The sequence below is a fragment of the Dasypus novemcinctus genome, chromosome 27 (assembly GCF_030445035.2).
Source record: "Dasypus novemcinctus isolate mDasNov1 chromosome 27, mDasNov1.1.hap2, whole genome shotgun sequence".
Lineage (NCBI taxonomy): Eukaryota > Metazoa > Chordata > Mammalia > Cingulata > Dasypodidae > Dasypus > Dasypus novemcinctus.
In genome coordinates this window covers 10,926,439-10,948,404 of record NC_080699.1, presented here as the reverse complement: position 1 = coordinate 10,948,404, position 21,966 = coordinate 10,926,439, and the positions used below count along the sequence as shown (strand labels likewise).

Here is a 21,966-nt window from a genome sequence, read left to right as displayed (position 1 = left end):
CATGTTACAAGCTGGGGTTTCTTTGTTTCTCCTTTCATTGACTGTTCTGGACATATCTCCTTTGTACGATCAAACATCCATGCTACAGCGTGACACTACTTCTCTATTGGGTGTGGAAACATGGTATGGAAACTATCGGGTTTTTGAGCCATGATAAAGGGGAGGTGAAAAGGTAAATTAAAATTCTCAAGCAGTCTTAGGCAGTTGAAGAAAAGCCTAGAGCGGCGGGATATGGAGAGGAAGTTTCCTTCAGAACTTATTTCCAGGGGTCAGGGGAGGGAAGACACCATTTCCATGGCCACAGTTAAGTAGAAAACAGAAACTCTTATGTATTTCTCATCTGGAAATGAAAAGATACTTATTAGTTGTAACTCCTTCAGGATTTGTGTCTTTAGGTGAGCAGAGATTGAAATGTTGAATGATCAGAAAGTGAGGAGAGGCTGCGGACTTGGCCCAGTGGTTAGGACATCTGTCTCCCACATGGGAGGTCCGCGGTTCAAACCCCGGGCCTCCTTGACCAGTGTGGAGCTGGCCCATGCGCAGTGCTGATGCGCGCAAGGAGTGCCGTGCCACGCAAGGGTGTCCCCCACATAGGGGAGCCCCACGCGCAAGGAGTGCACCCCCGTAAGGAGAGTCGCCCAGTGCAAAAGAGAGTGCAGCCTGCCCAGGAATGGCCCCACACACACGGAGAGCTGACACAGCAAGATGACGCAACAAAAAGAGACACAGATTTCCGTGCCGCTGACGACAACTGAAGCGGACAAAGAAGATGCAGCAAATAGACACAGAGAACAGACAACTGGGTGGGGGGGGGGGAAGGGGAGAGACATAAATAAATCTTAAAAAAAAAAAAAAAGAAAGCATGGAGAAGGTAAGAGAGAGTTGTGGTGCAACAGAAAGAGAAAAACAAATGAAAAGGAGGAAAACGGCAGTCAGAGGTACCAACAAATGAAGCAAAGCTGGTGGCTTCTACTTTTTTTTCCTAAAGAAGAAACCAGAGTCCACAACTGGGAAGTCGTCTAGCTGACTATATGGGAATTTCCCAACAATGAATTTAGAAGTTCTGGGCAGCAGTTTCATAATCTCTGTCTAGCAGTTCCCACCCTGTGCAGGAAGGAAATGCTCCTTTCCTTTCAGTTTCGAGCCTGTTGATCTCTTCACCGCAGCAGGAGGGACGGAGGCTGTCACCCATGGCTGGTGAGTGGGGTCTTTTTCTGACCAGGGGCCAGGTACTAGGGTCTCAGAAAACACTTTATTCACTGCCCCATGATACAGAAATAACAAAAGGGGAAGGGGTCAAAAGTTTGCCAGCTGGATTGCTTTAGACACACAGGAGTGGAACGTGCTCTCCAAATGTTTCAGAGCCAGGAAGAAGTGAATTCCTTTCTTTCAGCTTCAGGTAGGCAAAGAGAGAAAGAAGAAGGACAAACAGAGTAAGTTGTTTTCCTGTGAGACATCTCTGGAAGTTTTTAAATGAACTCAGATCTTCTCTGCTCTTCTTCATCTAAATTAATCACCCACGTCATAAATTTTGCTAACAGATTCAGATCTGAGAGCCTTTGGATCCCCGCCCCCTTTTGCCAGTCCCCGTATTGAATTACACTCTAGGTCTTTTTAAAACGACTCAGTCATTTCCCCTTTCATCCTAGCCCTGTTGCAACCTGGCCGAGCTCCTCCGTATTTCTTGGATTGCTATCACTGATTTTTAACTGGTATTGCTGCCTCCAGGTTATGACCCTTGTGATCAGGTTAAACTTTCTTAGACACAGAATCCGAAAAACCTAAGTGGTCGAGCCATTAGCTATTCATACAGCTAGTGCTTAAACATGTCAGCCCTTCTCTGACTTCACTTTCCTCCCTGGAGAGGGAAGAGGTTTAACTAGATCAGTGATTCCTAAATCTTGGCGGTTATCTGAAGACTCTGTAGTTCCTTTGTCAATGGACAAACTGGAGTCAAGGTTGCAGATTGCGGCATTTTATTCAAGATACCAAAAGTTTTGCTGTAGTATGGAAGCCCAGTCTTGTATAAAAACGGAAAAAGCTTTGATGTTTCAGGAATGGCAAATGATTTTTTAGAGCCTTACAAGGCATTAGCTTGACTCCTAGGGATTGAACTGGCTTTGGCCATCTAATAGAGGTGGATTTAGGACGGGTGGGCTTTATTTTGTATTGGGTCCGATGTAATGCGCCAGGGGCTTGGTTTGTTATTTGAATCAGTCACTTTGGTGGGGATTTTAAAGTTCAAAAGTTATCAAAAAGAAACAAGAGGGAGCTCAGAGCAGAGGTAGGGTACAGATGTTTTGGCTTTTACAGGGTCCCCAAGCTTTCTCTATATAATTTTATCACTTTTAAAAAATATTTAGATTATCACACCCTCCTCTGATCCAGAATTGCACAATTGTAAGTAGACTGTAGGCATGTACATACAACTTTTTAAAGTTCTACAGATAATTCTTATGCAGCTGACCTGACATAGGGTTGTCTGCAGACTATAGCATTCCTGGGAAGGATGATTAGTTAGGTACGTTCCAGTTCTTACCTTCTAGGTCTCTAGTCATATAATTCATATAATTCTCTCACTCAGAAACACACAATGGCTCCCTATGGCCCTTCCTTCTTTCCTCCCTCCCTGCCTCCCTTCCTTCCCTCCAGCAGTTGTAGGTTTATAGAATGATTATGCGGAAGTTTCCAAGTTCCATATCCCCATCTGCCCACCCCCAGTTTTCCCGATTATTTATACTTTGCATTATTGTGGTTACTTTGTTACTGGTGGGCAGAAGAAGAGACACCTCAAGAGGTGTCAACTCCTCCAATACAAGTGTCGGGACCCCCAATAAAAGTATGACTGACATGGGACATGACGGGAAGATATTTCACTCCCATTGAGAAGAGACAGAGCACGGTCAACCTCGCCATTGGCTGCCAGCATCCCACAGGCAGCAGGTGGCCATCTATGGCCTTGGCGGGGAGATATTCTAATGCAGCACCCCTCTCTCAGGGTTGAGTACTGCAGAACCCCGCTCCCTCCAGGCCAGGGACAGGCTGGGGACAACAAACCACAGGGCTGGAGGTCATAAAACCCTCCCACCGGAGTCAGGCTGCCCCCAACGAATGTGATGGATGCGTAGGCCCAGAGGGAAGGAACCTACTGCAGGCCCTTATCCCCTGATCCACTAGCCTGCCAAGCTGACACACCTGTCCAGAGCACAGGATGCATTTATGAGGCCCAGGGACGTGCAGCCAGCCCTGCTAGAGTTGCCCCAATGACAATTACAACCGATGAACCACTATTACTACCTTAATAATTATAGTCCACAGTTTATGTGGGACTATGCACACAGTACATAGTCTACACTGTGTGTCGTACAGTTCTATGTTGCTATTTTTACCCTCCTGGTGACATATACACAACATAAAATTTCCCATTTTAACCACTCTCAAGTCTGTAATTCAGTGGTGTTAATTACATTCACCATATTGTGCTGCCATCCTTTAAAAATCATGTCTGAACTCCTCAGACTTTCCGACCTTTCAAAATGTATTTAAACATTTATCTACTAATCTTTATAAAGCATCATTTCAGCTTCATTAAAAATTTTTGTGTGTGTGTGTTCATCCACTCATACTTCCTGGTTGTTATTTTTTTTTGTTCCTATGATTGTCCCTGAAGTATAATTCTTTTCAGGGTTTATAGCCCATCTCTTGACATTTAATTTAAGCTCATAAAAATGCAAGGGTTGATTCTTTTTTTGTCACCTTCTTAGTACTGAACAATCATTTGACTGAGGAGCGGTTGTTTGAATTTACACCCATGGCCACGTCTTTGGCCACATCAGTAAACCTCATTGGTTATTGGATTCATTAGATAACAGATGTCAGAAATTTTAAGACAAGACAAAGACAAGTAAAATGGCTCAATGCATATACCATCGAGTTGAGCTGGACAATGTTAAATTAACCTCCTTGGGAATAATGTCCTAGAATGTCTGGAAGCAAAAATGTGGTATGGGTGACTTCTCCCTCCTAAATGATTCCCTCCAATTCTATTATTCCTGCAACCTCGATTCCTCAAATGTTTCAACAACAAAGCCAAAGAAAGCATCAACCCACAGCTATTATTTTGAACACCTACCATATGACAGGTACTTTATACCTGCCTGATTGAATATTTAAATCTACCAAAAAGTTTGGTCTTATTATTCCTATTTTATAATTGAGGAGAACACTATGAGAGAGGCAAGTAATTTGTCTTAGGACAAATGTCTATGGAGTGGAGTGATCTGGTTTGCCTGAGTTTCAAACTCAAGACTGCAATTACTCCAATTTTCTGCAAAAGGTTTCCTATGGCCAGTCTGTCTGTGATCACTCTGACTTCAGGCAGAACTGCACGCTTCAACTTCTCTACTCTTTTTTCTAAAGCTGTTCTAGCCCAAGTTTATGCTCCTTGCTCCCTGATTATGTCAGTTACCCTCAGTCTTTTATGCATCTTCTCACAATACTCTTTGCCAGGAGACCAGCCCAGCTTGTCCAGGAGACAAACTCTTACCAATGCTTTAGATCCCTGTTCAAGCCCTCACTCCTCAGGGCAGCCATCCTCCTTCCAAAGCCTTTGCTCATAGTTATCGTGTAGATAGAGCCATGATTTAAATTTTATGGTGGGACCCATTTTACTTACTTGAGTATCTGTCTCTCCACTTGACGGTTAGCCTATATGTCCAACATGGTACTGCCAACACTAGCAGAGTTTTTTTTTTTTGCCAACAAACACTCATTAAATACTCCTTAATGAATGAGTAAATGAATGCCTTCCCTCTGTTTGAAAACTTTCAATGTGCTCATTTGCTTATTAAGTAAAATCAAGCTTACTTCCTTAGTTATTACAGATTCTTCATGAGTTGGCCCACACCTAAATTTTATTCACTTGTTCAAACGTTCTTTTGATCACTCACTCACTAAACAATTCTTGAGCACCTCCAGAATGCCAGAAGTAGTGCAGGTTTAGTTCAGGCTCCTTGGCCTCACAGAGCACAGATCTCAACTGCAGCATACAAGAAATAGGTATGTGCATAACATGGAAAAAATGTTACCCTCAGGAGAAACACGTGTCCTGGGAGGACATACCTCTGATATTCCATCTAGTCTAGGAGCATCAAAGAAGCTTTTCTGAAAGAAGCAGCATCTAATCTGAGAATAAACAGGGAGTTTAAAGGAAAAGGAAGGAATGTGGGGGCGAGGAGACCGCAAGCCTGGAGGTTCCAAGTAGAGGCTGTCTAGGAGCTGAAGGGCGGGCAGAGTCTTTGAAATGTACTGAGCAAGGTGAGAGTAGGAATAGATGAGGCTACAGTGGAGGAGGGCCGACAGCTCACCAAGGTCCCGTATGCCTTCTTAAATGTTGGAGGCTTATTCTGAAATAAATGAGAAGGCCTGGGTGAGATTAAGCTGAGAGGTTACATGATCAAATCTATAAATTGAAACATTCACTACTGCATTTTAAAGAATAGATTGGAAGGGTATAAGAGCAGATTTGAAGGGTTCTTATAGTAGTTAGGAAAGGAAGGAGGTTGGCCTGAACTACAATAATGAGCAGTTAGAATTGAGAGAAGTGGTCAAATTCTTGAATATTTAGCAGATCAAAGCAATATCATTTGGGGAGAGAAGGAAAACAAGATTTCAAAAAGGTGGAACAAGATCAATGCTTCTCATCTTTTCTGCTTTTGTGTCCTTGGGAGTTCGACATTATCATTTCCTAGTATAGGGAATGAAGGAGGTGAAGGAAAAATTAGCAGTTCAGCTTAAAATAAATGGAGTTTAAGGAGTATGTGGGATATTAAGAAGAGACGTCTCATAGTCAGTTGAATATATAGGCCCATTTTGGGGATCCACACCTTGGCTAAATCTATAAATTTGGGAGACATTTGAATAAGGTAATAATTGAAACCATGATAAAGTGTGTGAGAACCTCAGGCAGAAGCTTTTAGGTTTTGTTTCTTACTGTCTTTCTCCCCATACTATTCTTTCAGTGAAAATCCTACTAGCTTTAGAAGATTCAAACAACTAGAACAGAAACCCTGACTCCAGGCTGGGTGAATATTCCAGACACCAACCTATGCTCTGCTTGCAATTCTTGAAACTCTGATTCAATGTCATTATACCATATTTAAGGACTAGTGTTTCCACCACCTCTTTTTAAGAGGTCTTTTTTATGAAACCCCACCCATTAGAATTTATCTGATCTTCTTGATTTCCTGAAGTATTTTGCCTGTGTTCTCTTAAGTGGACCTTTATCAAGTCACATGTAAGTCAAGGTGATGATTAAAGACTTGGGCTCTGGATTCAGAATCACTAGGTTTGAATCCATGCCCCCCACTCCCTGTACACTATATACTCTACACATGATTTGATCAATCACTGAGACTTCTCTGTGTCTGTTATCTTTTCCATGAAATAGAGATACTAACATATGTGCTATATGATATTTTCTATGAAACTTAAGTGAGAAGGTTCATTGAAAGCATTTGGTATGATAAGGGTTTAATGATTATTAATTATGATACTTCACGATTATGAATGAAGTTGTGTCATGGTCTACTAAATAGCATGTGGCAAAAGAACAGGATTTAAATGCTAATTCATGTGCTTTAGGACAGGTTATCTGAATTATATGTGAGCTAGGGAACATAATAACTATCCCATTTATTCTTGTGAGAATCGTGTACTTCTGTAAAGTCTTGCAAGTAATAATAATAATGATGGAGATGACATACATTGTTTTATATGTATTTCATTTTTTATCAATTTAAGTGCATAGGAAATATTAGTTGTTAAGTTAATTGATATTAAGTAACATTTTGTTCATTTTAACTTACACATTTCTTTCTCAAACTAATTGTATGATAAACACTATTGAAATAGTAATGAGGAGTGCATGGACAATGAGGCTGGTACTTCTAGGCCAACACTCTTGTTTAACGTCCTGGCACATTTTCCTTAGAAAATGCCCTTTTGTGTCTAGATGGACAAATAGCTACCTGTTTAGAGTTAATTGAGAATTGATGAGCTACTCACTCTTCCCATACACCTCCTGCCAAATTATATATATAGTCTTAAAATAAAGGGATTAGTACTTTGACTTGTATATTTCCCTATAAAAATTTATATTATCCTAGGAAGTAATACATTAACCTGGTTTCAAATTGATCTATAATATTGAAAGATTATTCACCAGATTATTTTCAATTCTGATTATTGATTGAGAATAAGATCTTAAAGAATTAGAACTTTAGATGCATTCATTCACTTATTCATCCATTCATGTATTCCACAAAAATATTCAGTACATTAATCTTTTCAAGCACAAAGATATGAGTATAGGATATGGACACAATGACAAAAAGTCTAAGTCATAGTGCTTTTACCAAGTCTTAGTGCTAAATATGAATGAGAGGAAAGATCTTACAATCATTGGAGGAGGGATTTACAGTCTAGGTAAGGATGTGAACTTGCTTCAGAGCATACATTCCAGGTGGATCATCACCATCATGGGCTTTGGGAAGAAGAAAAAGAAACGAGAGAATAAAGCATGGCTAGGTAGTTAGCATTAGTCTCAATGCCATGAAAGGGGAGATGAGAAGCTACAAAAGAAAATCTTAACCGGTGATAAATTGTTGCACACAGCCTAGAATCAATTTGATGGGGCAAGAGGAGTCTACAGGTACAATGAAAGAAACATATAATTTACTGGCAAGATGGTGAAATGGTCAGGAGTTATTTTTTCAAGAGTATTTTACATTATTGGGAGCTGTCTTTGAAGTGGGTGCAAAACTCTAAGCTGTGGCCACAGTTGAAGGGGTTTTTGCATTTCTGACAGAAAACCGCTGGAACAAAACAACACTTAAGGCTTTGGAATCCATGGGGAAAGGACTCATAACCAGCCTTTGTGAAGACTTGGTAGAAAAAAATGTCCTGAAATTGGATGAAGAAGAAGAGAAAAAATTTTATGATGCCAAACCTAAAGATAAGGCTTGGGTCTTTGTGGATACTGTCCGAAAGAAAGGCCGCGAGGCAAGACAAATCCTAGTTGACACCCTTCTAAACAAAGAAGTAGAGTCCACCAGTACAGAAGGTAAGACTGATTCATCGACATGAATCTCATATTTCCCATCATCCCCAGGTCTCCATCAGTGTCTTCTCTGATCCTCCCATCCTTCCATTGCTAAAGTATCCTTTTCACTAAACTTATGTCCATTTAGAGACCAGCTTGTCTTTTGTGTGAGAAGACCACATTTGAAATTAGCGAAAAAGCCAAGTCCTTGTGTTGAAGCTGTTCATGGTAATAACTAATTGTAGACACTGTGTAGTAAGGGATGCTTGAACCTGATTCGAGGTTCTGTTACCTTGGAAACGATGTGAATTTGTGCAAGTTTCTTAACCTCTTTAGACATCAGTCTCAGCATATGTAATATAGGGAAAATGCCAGTGCCTTCCTCATAAGGCTTTCTAAGATATGGAGCATAACCTCAGGCACAGTGACAGCTCCCATCAAGAGTTAGCTCTCATCCGGAACTCTCCTCTGAGCTCCAAACTCACTTACTTTTAGCTGCATATTCAGCATATCCACTTGAATGTCCACTGGAACCATGGGAGCAACATATCTAAAATTAAACACTTGATTGCCCCCATCAAATCTTTTCCACGTTTATCCCCCTTCTATCTCAGTAAACAGGACTGTCATCCACCATGTTTCTCAAACCAAAAGCATAACTGGTTTTTTTCATCAGTGAATTATAGCTTTTAAAGTGCCAGGCACATAGCATGTACTTAATAAATATAGGATGAATAGACAAATGAAGAACATGCATGAAATAACTACTAGTTATCATAATTATGGTGTAGACACTAAGATTTTTAGTGCTTATCCATTTCTGCAAGCTATGAAAATATGATAAGGAAAACCCCTATAAAGCATAAAAATGTTTATAACCCTTCAAAACCTTTGGCCCAGAATTGAATTATAAATATTACTAGAGCCTAAATGTTCTCAGGCCCAAGTTCACCAGTGACAGACTCAATTTGCTACCAAGTTTTACCTGAAATCCTTGACCTTGGAACACTAGTTTATCAATAATAAGCATAAGGCAACATAAATTGGAGAGACCTCACTATATCAAATCAGCTATTTCAATAGTAGTCCTCTATGAAGAAGGGACATTCCCACCAGTAGGAAGCACCTGCTAGTCTGATAGACACACAAGATGGCGAACAAGACTGCATTCTCTTTGATATTTAAACTGGTTCCATTCAAACATGGGATGGGTTAGTAACATTCTAGATTGAAAGGAAATGGTGGAAATAGGGATCAAAAACTGAATCAGAATGCCTTTAGCAACCCCAGGAATAACAAGTAGCACCAAACTCTAATCTGAAATAACCTATCCTGTCAACAATAGCTGTGGCAGGCAGGAGGCAGGTGTGGCCTTCTCAGGGGAGGTTCAGTGGCTCTGTGGGTTCTCTCTGCACGAGGGGTCTCCAATCACTGTGCATTCATTGGCCTAACAGGCCAGGATGCTGGGTGAGGAGGGGCCAATAGCACCCGTGAAGGCTCTGCTCAGGCCGTTCTGTGGAGACTAGCATAGCCTTGAGGGGAGGGAACGGAACACGGGACAGGAAGATTCCAAGAGTATTTGTTTGTTTGTTTCATTTAACAAACTACTAGTTGCCAGGCACTCTTGTCATTTAGTTAGTTAACCAGCCAATTACCACTGCCAAGGGCAATGGCTCAGTCCAATCCCATGCCAGTTCCTTCCTGATTTTATCAGTTTAATGGTTTCTTGAGCATTTCTTGAGATACCAGGTGAGACTCAGAAATTGAGTTTTTTTATCTGAACTTTCTAATTGCCTCATTTCTTTCTGTTGTACTGCCACAGTAATGGGAGATTCCTTTGGGCAATGGTCAGTTCCTTAGCAATTACTGTGCTGCAATGAAAGGATCATGTTTCATGTTAATATTACTATTAGATGTAAGATAGAAACCTGCAAACCTTATATCCATTACTGGGACCAAAACGGGCACTCAGGAGATGATGTTAATATGGAGAGTCCTCCAAACTTGTCAATAAACTGGAAACAGAGGAAGAGACCTTTGATGAGGAAACAGACTCTCTGACTGAGGGACATTCCAGGACCCTGGAGGTCTTCACACTGGAAGGAATCTTCTGGAGTTGGGAGGAGACCATGTGTCATAGATAGATTGATGTCTAATCTATCAAAATTTGGAAATGTTCAGAAATTTTGGTGGCCTTGGAGACTTATACAATTTTCTATCTCCCAGAGCTTGAGCCTATACTTTTTAGAAAGATATTTATCTACAAACATTATTCAAAAACTAATGGCAAAAAAAAAAAAAAAAAAAAGAGTGAAATATTTGAAAAGAGAAAAATTATAAGATCAAATTGGAGAATTTCCTAGGTGGTTCATGAAACCAAACATAAAAGTTTATTCCTTTCCTGGACAGACACCTCATTATATTACATTGTGGTATGCTGCTCTTCAAATTTCTAATTATAAATTCCTCTTCTTTTTTCTCCAGGGGGCAGGCTCTGGGCTTTCCCAGTCTCTTGCACAATCACAGTCAAATCAGGCCAAGCAGTAAAGGATAAAATTATATAATTTAGGAGGACCTCAGATTGAAACTTCTCCAGTAAGGAAGAGCTATTTCCACAGATTCTCAAACATGGGTTGAAAAATTTAGAGTTTGTTACTCAGCTCTTGGGAGGCAAGGACATCCAGAACAAGTCAGAATCTCTGGCAAAAAAATAAAACAAAATTGTCCTTTTGACCCTGGGTATACCGCCGTGGCTTCTAAACAGCATTTCTCCTTTAAATAGCTGGCATACAACTTGTCCAGGCATAATTGAAGCCCATTTCTTCTGGAAAGGTTAAAAATTCAGGCTGAGATTTTTGAAAAGAATAATACCTGGATGTTACAGGATTCAGGATTCTAGAAGTGTGGGTGTATGTTAGGGTTTCTGTGTACAGTCTAGATTGGGAGGAGACTCATCCCAGACGGGATTTTGTACCATCCGATATAGTAGCCACTAGCTATGTGTGGCTATTAAATGCAAGCACTGTGGCTACGACATGTTGGAATGGTAATATTTTGTATATATTAAACTAAATAAAACCATTCTTAAATTTAATTTCACCTGTTTCTTTTTACTTTTCATAATGTGGCTATCCAAAAATGTAAAACTGCATACATGGCTCACATTACCTATCTGATAGACAGCGTTTTGAGAAACACTCAACATAATCTTGCTCAGAGATGACAGAAAGTCCACATGAATGAGATTCCTAGAGTAAATCCACTGGAAAAATCATGCTGTGTTTGCTGAATAAGGAAAGACAAACCTGGTCAAAGTTGATTCCAGATCCTCTACATGTTTTCACCAGAATTATCAGAACCTATTACCACATTTTTAGGTGGATCAGTTTTCTCCACCAAGGACTTCTGGTTTCTTTCCTAGTCACAAAACACCTTTTCTCACTAGAGGTTAGGAACAGCTATAATCCTTACCTGCTAAAAGACTTCTTCCCAGGATTTCCCTTCTCTATCAATCATGTTAGGTGATAATCGGGCCACAGAGGCAGATGCAACAATTTATGTTATGTCATATATCCTGCAGTTCTTCCAGAAGTTGAGCCTGGACCAGCTGAACCTGGAGAAGGCACAGATACCCTCAAGCTTTGTCCTCGTGAAGAATTCCTGAGAATTTGCGAAAAAAGAGCTGGAGAGGTGCTGAGCTCTTTGCATGAAATAAGGAGAGAAACGATTGCTTTATCTAAACACAAATGTTCTTGAAGAGAGAAGAAGGGGGATCCCCATGACCTCACCCAGATTCCAATGCTCTTTCAACGGAATGATAAAATGCAGATAACCTGTTCTGTTTATTTATTTGTTCTCATAACAGTTTGGGGTTTTTGATAACTTTAGCTGTAGTCATGGAATCAAAATATTTATTAGATACCACAGCAGACCAGTAATTGTTTGCATTCTCATTAAAAAGAATGCTAGACATGAACTTTTAAAAAATAATTTAAGTCTGCAAATCTTTTTAAGTTGGTGTGTTAAAAGTAGTGCCAGCATATTAATGCCACCAAAGGCCAAAGACCTTTGATGCAGTCATTTTTGGCTAGAGTCAATGGGGAATACCTCTAGTTAGTTTTTATGAAATTTGCTCTGAACCTTGAATTCTAAGAAATATTTGATGAGGTGGAGAAGAGAGGAGAGAAGGGGATGAAAGGAATTATTCTAGTTCCCCAAGAACCCTGAGTAACTACTCCACATATTTCCTGATTCCTGCTCCAGGTTCTTGAAAAGTATTTTGCTTCTCATTCCCACTTCTTTCTCTTGTCAGCTCAATCCATTATAAAGGGAGAGGAAGGCAGTGTCTTCTGGTAGAGGTGCGGGGAGTGAGAACAGTATGAGCTCTTAATAAAGCAACATCCATTAGTTGGTGGAAATAAAAAAGACTCAGGGAAGTCCAGCTCACTGCATATCTTTTTCCTGCAGATCTATCCAATAAAGGAGAAGAAAGACCGCACTCGTCTGGCTCTCATCATATGCAATACAATGTTTGACCACCTCTCTGAAAGGAATGGGGCTGACCTTGACGTCACAGGGATGAAGGAGCTGCTCGAGGGCCTGGGCTTCAGTGTGGATGTGGAAGAAAATCTCACAGCCAGGGTAAATATACACACATGCTCACAAACACACATTCCATATGCATCTTCCTATGAACAAGCCAGGTTTAAAACTTCTGGGAAATGCTTGCACAGCCTCAAGCCCTGGGTGTGAGTGTGCTTGTGTGCATTTATAAAATGAAAGTATTCAGGAATTGAAATCCAGAGTCTCTTTTGAAGTCCAAATATCTTTGAGTCCATGAAACTGGGCAGAAAAAGATTGTCATATATACCCACACAGTTCTTAGTTAGTTCCTGAGTGGAGTGACTAGGATTGAGCCTCAAGCGGGAAATGCTAGAATAATAAATATCTAGCAGGTGTGCGCTCATCAAATGTTGAGTTCCAACTGTACCAAGAGCTATTCCTGGCACTGGGGTAGGTCTATAAATGTGACAAGAAGTTCCCAACTCAGATTGACTTGAGGTTCTTGGAGGGGGGCGGGGGGGAACAATTAATAAAACTGTAAACCAAACAGGTAATTTCAGAGAGTGTTAAGTAAAAAGAAAATCTAAAAAATATGAAACAATAAAGGAAAAGTGAAAAGAAAACGTAAGAGCAAGCTGGATGGTAGAGGGTCGTTTAATTAGGTGGTCAAGAAAGGCTTCTTTGAAGAGAGAACATTGGCTGAAACTTGACTACCAGCAAAGAGGCAGCTATGGAAAGATGGGAGTACAGAGTATTCCAAGCTGGATAACTGCAAGTGAAAGGTTGGGACCGAGTCTACATCTGAGCCAGGAGAGACTCCATTTGACTTGGGGTGAGAGGAGAAGGGAGCATGGTAAAAAGCAGGGAGTGCAGCTGGGCTAGAGGTTTGACTTTTCTTCTAGCATAGGGGTGAGGGTCTCCGAAGGAAAGTGGTTTGACGCATTTATGGTGCCATGCTTTTGTTCCATACTGAGGAAAGACAGAGAGGGAAAGGAATTGGTGATTTCAGAGACAATTAGTAAATGTAAAACGTGTCATGAGGATAGCAGGAGCAGAAAGTTGGAACCCACTGCCTCATCATCAAGTAGCTACAATGTGAAGGCACTGTACCAGGAACTTCTCATCTATTTCTCATAATGCTCATGGGATATCCAGGAGGTCTGATGAGTTTTAATGCTTGTCCTATTAACATAAGCCTTTGTGGTCTTTGCAGGACATGGAGTGTGTGCTGAAGGAATTTGCTGCCCGCCCAGAGCACAGGACATCGGATAGCACATTCTTGGTGCTCATGTCCCATGGTCTCCTGGAAGCCATCTGTGGGACCAAGCACAGTGACAAGAATCCAGACGTGCTGTCTTATGACACCATCTTCCAGATTTTCAATAACCGCTACTGCCCCAGTCTGAAGGACAAACCCAAGGTCATCATTATCCAGGCCTGCAGAGGTGGTGAGTTTTGAGGTGGGAAGTCCACAGGTCAAGGAGGTGTTTGGAGAAGGTTATGAAGTGCGTTTTGTATCTAGAGAAAAAATATCAGTGCAAATTAACTAAATCAAATTATTAGGAAACTCCTTCTAGGGGGCTGGCATGGTGAGAATTTGGTTAGCTGAGAAGTTCCTACACAACTTAATATATGGTAAGGGGTGAAGGAAAACACCTGGACCCCTAAATCAAAGTTAAACAAAAAGAGTCAAACCTTGGAAAGGAGTTATTTTAATGACACCTTTACCTGTAAGTGCTTTACATTTTGACATTCTCTGGCTTGAGAAGATTTCATTTGAAAGTGGGGCCATTATATAACAACAGAACTCTTTGTTTTTCATATATGATTGAAGGGGGAATAAGTAGGTTGTGAGAAAGGTTAATGGAAATTCAGTAAGAATTTTGTTTTTATTTTTTTTTCTTCCAAGTTTCTCCTGGCTATTAGGAGCAATATTTGCAACTAATAAGAGCCATTTTTGGAAAAAAAAAAAAGGCAGTAATACTTTATTTATAAACCTGTAACAGTGCAGCAAATATGTAAGAAACTATGCAGATAAGGTTGTAAGCCCTTTACACTTCTTGGCGAAAGAATTTTTCCAGTTTTGTAATACGCTCACTTTGTTGACATTCAACACTGGAGAGAAGGCAGTGATGTCAGGGGGGAGGGGGTTGTGCGTGTGTGCTCATGGGAAACTAGTTAGAATAAACATTAGAAAAGAATGAGGTGGACAATTGCTGAACAGTATCAGAAAATGATACTGAGAGAAGCACAACAATGTACAGAAAGTTGATGTCTCCACAGTGAAACACGGGTGGGTCAGCTACTCCCCGGTGGCCTCGGCAGACAGCACTTCACCTGAAAACCTCGAGGAAGATGCTGTTTACAGGACCCACGTGGAGAAGGACTTCATCGCCTTCTGCTCCTCTACCCCACGTACGTGTCTTCCCATGACGGAGTTTTGTGGGCCTGAGGCCACTTCAGAATGACTCTAGAACATCAAGCTAGTTTGCATGTAGGAATGGTCTGAGAGAAATTTTGACTGCTGTCAATACATGCTACATTTCCTCCTTCTATGCTGTGAGGACCGAGCTTCTCATGTGGCTCTATGTGTCTGTTTTGTACTATCATATGTAAAAGACAGCACGGTTTAATTTATGAACAACCTGGGGCCCAGGCAGCCAGCCATTGTTTTTTGTCACTTACTCACTGTAAACATGGGAAAGTTATTGAATCCTCCTGAGCTTTGCTCTTTCCTCTTTCCTCTGTAAAGTGGGATAACTCCAGTTTTCTCTCAAGCCTCTTTTGGAAGCCACGTGAATTAATGTAAGGCACAGAGAAGAAAATCAGGCCCAAGAACTGCAACGCCATCTCCCGCAACTGACAGGCTCCTCCTGTCTTCAGCCTCTGTCAGCTATTTTGATCTCTGTCTGTCTGAGAAAGTGAGTTAGTGTAGGGTTATAAATACTTCCCCCAAACCTGTCAAGAGAATTCCTAAGTTATTCTGAAAGAAAAAAACAAAAAAAGGAAAAGAAGACCCAGCCCAAAGCTCACCACCCTCTATCTTCATAGATAACATATCCTGGAGAGACAGAACAAAGGGTTCTTTCTTCATCAGACAACTCATCACATGCTTCCAGAAATATTCCTGGTGCTTTCACCTAGAGGAAATATTTCGGAAGGTAAGCTTCTCTTGCCTTTTCTATTAATTTCATTTATTCATTCAGGAAGAATTTATTCTTTTTCACCTTTCAAGTGACAATGCCAGACTTTGTCAGGCAAACAAAAGTAGAGTGGTATCTGCTTTCTATCATCTGGGTGTTTCAAATAAGGGTTAGAATAATAAGACATCAACATACCACAGCTGGAGATAAAATGGAACAAAATAATACAAAACATAAACTTGCATGTTGTGGTCAATAAATTCTTAAAATTCAGAAAAGAAAAAGAGCATTTTGGAGCAATTTTTAATTGCTTAAGGTATTAAATAAATATGTATTGAATGACCTACTAGGTAGCAGTCTTTCTCCTGGTGATATAGGTATAAACAAGAAAGAAGTGACATACACTACCTGGAGCTTACGCTCTTGTGAGGGACAATGACACCAAACAAGCAGGTCAACAAACAAATGTGTGATTACACATCCTGATGGGATCCTTAAAGAAAAAGACCTAGGACAAGTGACAGACAACAGAGTGGTCCAGAAGGGAAGACTCAATGTTCCTCCTCAACACGGGGCATCCCTTACTTCCCTTCCATCCTGATTTACTTTTCTCTGTAGCTCTTAACAACACTCACTTACTATAAATGCTATTATTTGTTGTGTGTGCTTTTTGTTGTTGTTGTTGTTTGTTTGTTTGACATAGATTTACTTGCTAGAATGCAAACTTCATGTAGGCAGGGGTTTCCTCAAACACCTCAATGTAGCAGACATTCAGTTAACATTCACTAAATAAATAAACGCATGAATGAGTGACTAGATATCCGCTGCTCTCTTTCTTTTAAAGAGAATGCGATTGGTATTAAGCACACAGGAAAGTGTGGTTACTTTTAAGTTCAAGTCTGTAGAGAGCATTATTACTCCTGTGGGGTTGGAGAAGATCCCATCAGAACAGTCAGGGTTCCTGTAAGTAGGAAGCTGGAAGTCATCCTGCATCAAAAAGAATTAGACATTTTACTTTCAATGAATTCCTGAGAAAAGACTAGAAATAGTGGCTTTGAGGCAAGCAGGGTCTCACTGTTCAGCCTATAGCGGAGTATTTCAGAGTTTCACCTGGTGGCATGGGGGTGAGGGAGGAGGTGAAGGCTGTGTAGTCTCAGGATTTAAAGGAAGAAATGAAGAAATCCTGGGACTTGAGTCCCAGAAGATAGAGATGTCAGCCTTGGTGGGATGGATAGTAGGAGGTCTCCAAGTTCAGTTCTTATGACCAAGGAATAATTGGTCATCAGAATCTACAGATCAAAATCAGAAAGTAAGGAAAGCAAGGTTGAAAGTCCTTGGATCCTGTCATGGGGCATTTAATCTGAGGTAAAGATGACAGTCTGGCATGGGATGTCTTTGCTCAGAGACAGAGGGGCCATGCAGGGCGTTAGAATGTCCATGGACATGGTTGCATCAACCAAAGGATCACCCTCCATTCCTAGCCCTTTCTGGCTCATGGTGCAGAATGTTTTCTGTCAGTGCACAATATGTCTGCTCTAGACCCTCTCCTTGTTTTTAGGTGCAGAATTCATTTGAAAACCCAGGTGTTAAAGTCCAGATGCCTACCATCGAACGGCAGTCCATGAGTAGATATTTCTACCTCTTTCCTGGCAATTAAAAACTGTAAGTATCATCAACTCTCGACTGGTGAAATAAATAGGAATATAATATGATGACAAGATCCAATGACCAGTGATACCTGTTGGCTTGGATGGTCAATTTAGTGTTTGTTTTTTTATATAGCTTGAGGATTATTTGCTTTTTTAAAAAAGTTATATTTAAGTGCCATCTGATTCCCCTGCTCCCATCTCCACAACCAATCAATGAATCAAGGAGGTAAGCAAGTCTAAAGCAGGCAGGCAGGGTTGAACAATAGAGGACACAGAGCAGAAATCATTAAAATAGAAATGGACTTGTACTTCCATTATTACTTATATTCTCATCAGATCCTGAAAACACAGAAAAGCTGACTATGGATCAATCAGAACTACGACCCTCTCAGTGCACAGATATCAAATCAACATGACCAGACATCATACTCTGGACTGTGAAGTTTGTGTTGGGGCAGGCTCTGTTTCTCAGCCTGTTCCCACAGTGTAGCTCACAGACCACTCAGAGCCTGCTCTCATTCCATTAATTACTCCTCAGGAATTCCTGCAAACACCCATAGTAACATGTAAACAATTTTTTTGTCAAAATATTTTGGTATTAGTATATTGAGTTTAGAATCAACAGCTATTTTTTTATTCATAATAGTTTTATATCACATATAAAGCATACTAGTAATCTCACTCTCAAAAATATAAAGTATATTTTATAGTAAAGTTCATCTCAGTATTGCAAATATTTACCCACATCATTTCTTTGCCCTGGTTTTTGACATCCGGTTGCACAACTGGAAAGACAATTCAGCAGAACAGATTTTGGTGCCTAATTAGTCTAATAGGAACACATTTGGGTATTGAATTATTTAATTTTCTAATACTTTGTTAAGCACCTATTATGTGCCATTATTTGTTCTAGACACAGAATATACTACTGAACAAAGCAAATGGAGTCTGCTCTCAGAAAGCTTGTACACTAGTGAATGGAAACAGACATTACCTAAACAAGGAAATATGTTAGAGAGTGGGAAGAGCTAAGTAGAGAAATGAAGGATAAAGGAACACAAAGCACTGCTTTAGATTATTCAGGAAAGGTATCTTTGAAATGGCAAAAGTAGAACAAAGACTTCGGAAAAGTGAGAGAGTGAAACTTGTGGCTCTTTGCAGGAAAAGTATTCCAGCACAGGCACAGCAATTACTAATGTTCTGAGGCCGAAATATTCTTGCCATGTTTAGAGAACAGGAAGAAAACTGCAACTGGAGGAGGAGAATGAGAATGGGGAGCACAGCAAGAGACAAACTCAGGGAGGTGAGGAGAAGTCGGATCACAAGGACCTTGGTGATCACATGATAGATCTTCTGAAATGTGTGTTCTCAGTGAGATGGGAAATCACTGGAGTGCTTTGAACAAAGAAGTGACATAATCTAACCTAGGTTTTACAAAGCTCACCCTGAGTGCAATGTGGTGTATAGACTTTAGGAGTCACAGGTGGAAGTAGGAAGACCAGGGAAGTGGCAAAAGCACATGGGGGAGAATGGAAGAGGATCATGAAGAAGGGGTGCGTTAAAGCTGCAAAGCACATCTCAACCTTCTGTTCTCTCTCTTCTGCAGGAAATCACAGGCAGACCAGTCATTCTTACCAACTTCAAGAAGAACCTTTGCTGATATAGCATGCTTATTTAAATTTTTATATTTCAATAAAAACAATGAAAAGAAATCAACTGTATTTTGCGCTCTCTAATCAAGAATGGAATTTCAGGGAAAGTGGTGGTTGACTGGAAATGAAGTAGAAGTAGCTACCTGAACTTTCCAGCTTTATGCCTCATACAGTATCTGTACTTTACCCAGGAAAGAAAAACAGCCATAGCTCCATCCCAGGGAAGAAGCAGATGGAGCTCATTCAGAGACAAGAATTCTAAATCCATCAGCTCTTCATTTGCATACTTATCAAATTCTGAGTCTGGGATAGTCCAGAATAGGTTTTTTAATTTCTTACTTAACCTATATCATAAGTTGAGCTAATTTTTCTTCAGTAAACTATTATGATTTTAGCAATTTATTCTCATGCATCTCTTTCTTCTTACTGTAAGTTAATTCATTTCCTGGTTGATTATTTTCTTTCCAGATTTCTGCACATTTCCATACTTCAGGAACATTTTATTCTTTAGCAAGTGTTTGGATATTACCTAAAGTAAATTGGACTTTTGATGCAAGATGGTGTTATCATACTCTATTTGTATAAACAATAAACATGTAATGAGACAAAGAGCTGTAAAGAGGATGGGGAATATCAGCAATGGAAGAGAGAAAATTTTAAATTTCAGAAAAAGTGAACAGTGTTAGGAAATTTTGACAAAATGTTCCTCTGAGCTACTGTGTAAAAAGATGTCTGCTACACAAACACAGAATGAGGAGGCCCATCCTGATCAAGATAGTAGAGTGAGAAGTTTATAGTCTCTATCCCTTCTAAGAAGCTTTGAACAATGAGCAAGAACTGGCAGAAAAGTATTTCTCAAAGTTCCAGAAAACAGTTAAATAACTGCAGTAACAGGCAAGCACCAAATTTTAAGAAAGGCTACTTAAAGGTGGTAGGATCTTGTGGTGTTTCTCTGGACCCTCCTTTATCCTCTCTTGGCTCAGTACAGAGTCAGCCATGCTCTCAGTTGGATGCCTCCTCCTGGTTCTAGAGGCAGCAGAGTTGCGCCGGTGTACATGCTGGAAGCATATATGTCTGGTCCAATTTGTCTGGTGGTGGCCCAAGGGACTCCCCATCCCAGAACTTGCCTTGTATGTAGAAGGCAGCTCAGGGAGCTCTCCTATAAAATCTGTGGGAGAGTAGTCCAGTCGAGCTGCCTGGGGCAAGAGATTGCTGGCCGCAGAACACACAGTGCAGTGCCCAGGACCATGAGGAAACTGTTTCCTAGTTCAGAGGGGACATTTATAACAATGTAAATGGGGGAATTCCCAGGGCCACACACAAAAGACCCAGGCTTACTCAGAAAGCATCTGGGAGGCCCATATGCTTAGTCCTGGAGCTGTTATCTTACGACCCATTGTATAGATAAAACCCTGAAGGAGAGCCCTTGCAGAGGTCATCTGCAAAGACTGGGAAATGTCTCCCTCCCTCCCTTCCCTCATCTCCCTCCCTCCCCCTTCCCTCCCTCCCTCCCTCCCTCCTCCTCCTCCTCCTCCTTCTTCTTCCCCTCCCTCCCTCCCTCCCTCCCTCCCTCCCTCCCTCTCTCTCTGTCTCTCTCTCTCTCTCACTCTCCCTTCCTTTCCTGGCATTCAGTGAAAACGTGGTCATAACCAAGGCTGGGTATAAGTTCAAGGAACAGATACCAGAGTATAATTTTCAGTGATAACACTTTAAAATATCAAAATGTTCAGGATTCTACAAAAGGTTACAAAACATGCAAAGAAACAGGGAAATAAGGGCCCAGACAAAGGAGAGGATTAAAGCATTGGAAATCATCTGTGGGGAGGAACAGGCCTGGGGCAGACTAGACAAAGAGTTTTAAAAATGGATCCTAAATATTCTCAAAGAGATAAAGGAAAAATGGGCAAAAAATTAAAGGAAATCAGGAAAATGATAGAACACAGACAGAATAACAACAGAGAGATGAAAATTATGAAAAGGGACCAGACAGATGAAGACAAAAGTAACAGAAATTAAAAATTCCCTAGAAGGGGTCACAGCAGATTGGAGTGGGCTGGAGGAAGAATCAGTGAAGTTGATGATAAGACAATTGAACTCATTTAGTCTGAGGAGCAGAAAGAAGAAATATATATATATTTAGATTTTATTTAAGGAATTGAGTCATGCAGTTGTGGGAGCTGGGAAGTCAGAATTCTGTAGGGTGGGCCAATAGGCTGGAAATTCTAGTAAGAATGATGTTGAAGTCCTGGGTTTTGATATCTTAGGGACGCTGGCAGCTGGATATTTAGCAAGGAGTAGGAAAAGTATCGTCTTGAAACAGAATTTCCTATGATTTATAGAACCCTCAGTTCTTGCTGTTGAAACTTCCAAATGATTGGATCAGGCCCACTCACATTATACAGAATAATCTCAGTTATTTAAGGTCACCTTATTGAGGCTGGTAATCCCATTGATGAAATATCTCCACAGAACCATGTAGGCCAGTGTTTGAAAAAGCACCTACACACCACATTCTAACCAAAGTGACACATAATTTTAATCATCACTGTTCACTCCTTGTCTACTTGGCACCTATATACATCTCCTTAAACCATACTTAATCTCCAAATAAAGATAATAGCAAAGTCATACTTCTACTTAACATGACACAACTATCATGTGTACGCCTGAAAACACACCATTTGATCCTTTCTTCAGAAGAGTTTGCAGCCTTTAGGTGATGTTCATTCTTCTTCTTGATATCCTGTGACTTAGATACTATGATGTAATGTGGCCTGCGGCAGTTTGAGATTATTTATGAATTCCAAAAAAGAAAGAAAATGATGTCTGTAAACTGGTCTGTTCTTCTAGGTGTGATA

General features: G+C 40.5%; 1 protein-coding gene across 1 annotated transcript; it reads left to right on the top strand.

Annotated features, from left to right (window-relative positions):
* The first annotated feature begins 1,086 nt into the window (after nucleotides 1-1,086).
* On the top strand, nucleotides 1,087-19,168 carry LOC101418845 (caspase-13). The gene is made up of 9 exons (XM_004453282.4): nucleotides 1,087-1,197; nucleotides 7,868-8,122; nucleotides 11,682-11,791; nucleotides 12,569-12,742; nucleotides 13,878-14,112; nucleotides 14,948-15,079; nucleotides 15,716-15,825; nucleotides 17,366-17,469; nucleotides 19,063-19,168. Exons 1-8 carry the CDS (start codon nucleotides 1,191-1,193, stop codon nucleotides 17,462-17,464), a joined length of 1,122 nt encoding a protein of 373 aa, XP_004453339.1. The 5' UTR covers nucleotides 1,087-1,190; the 3' UTR covers nucleotides 17,465-17,469; nucleotides 19,063-19,168.
* Nucleotides 19,169-21,966: the final 2,798 nt, after the last annotated feature.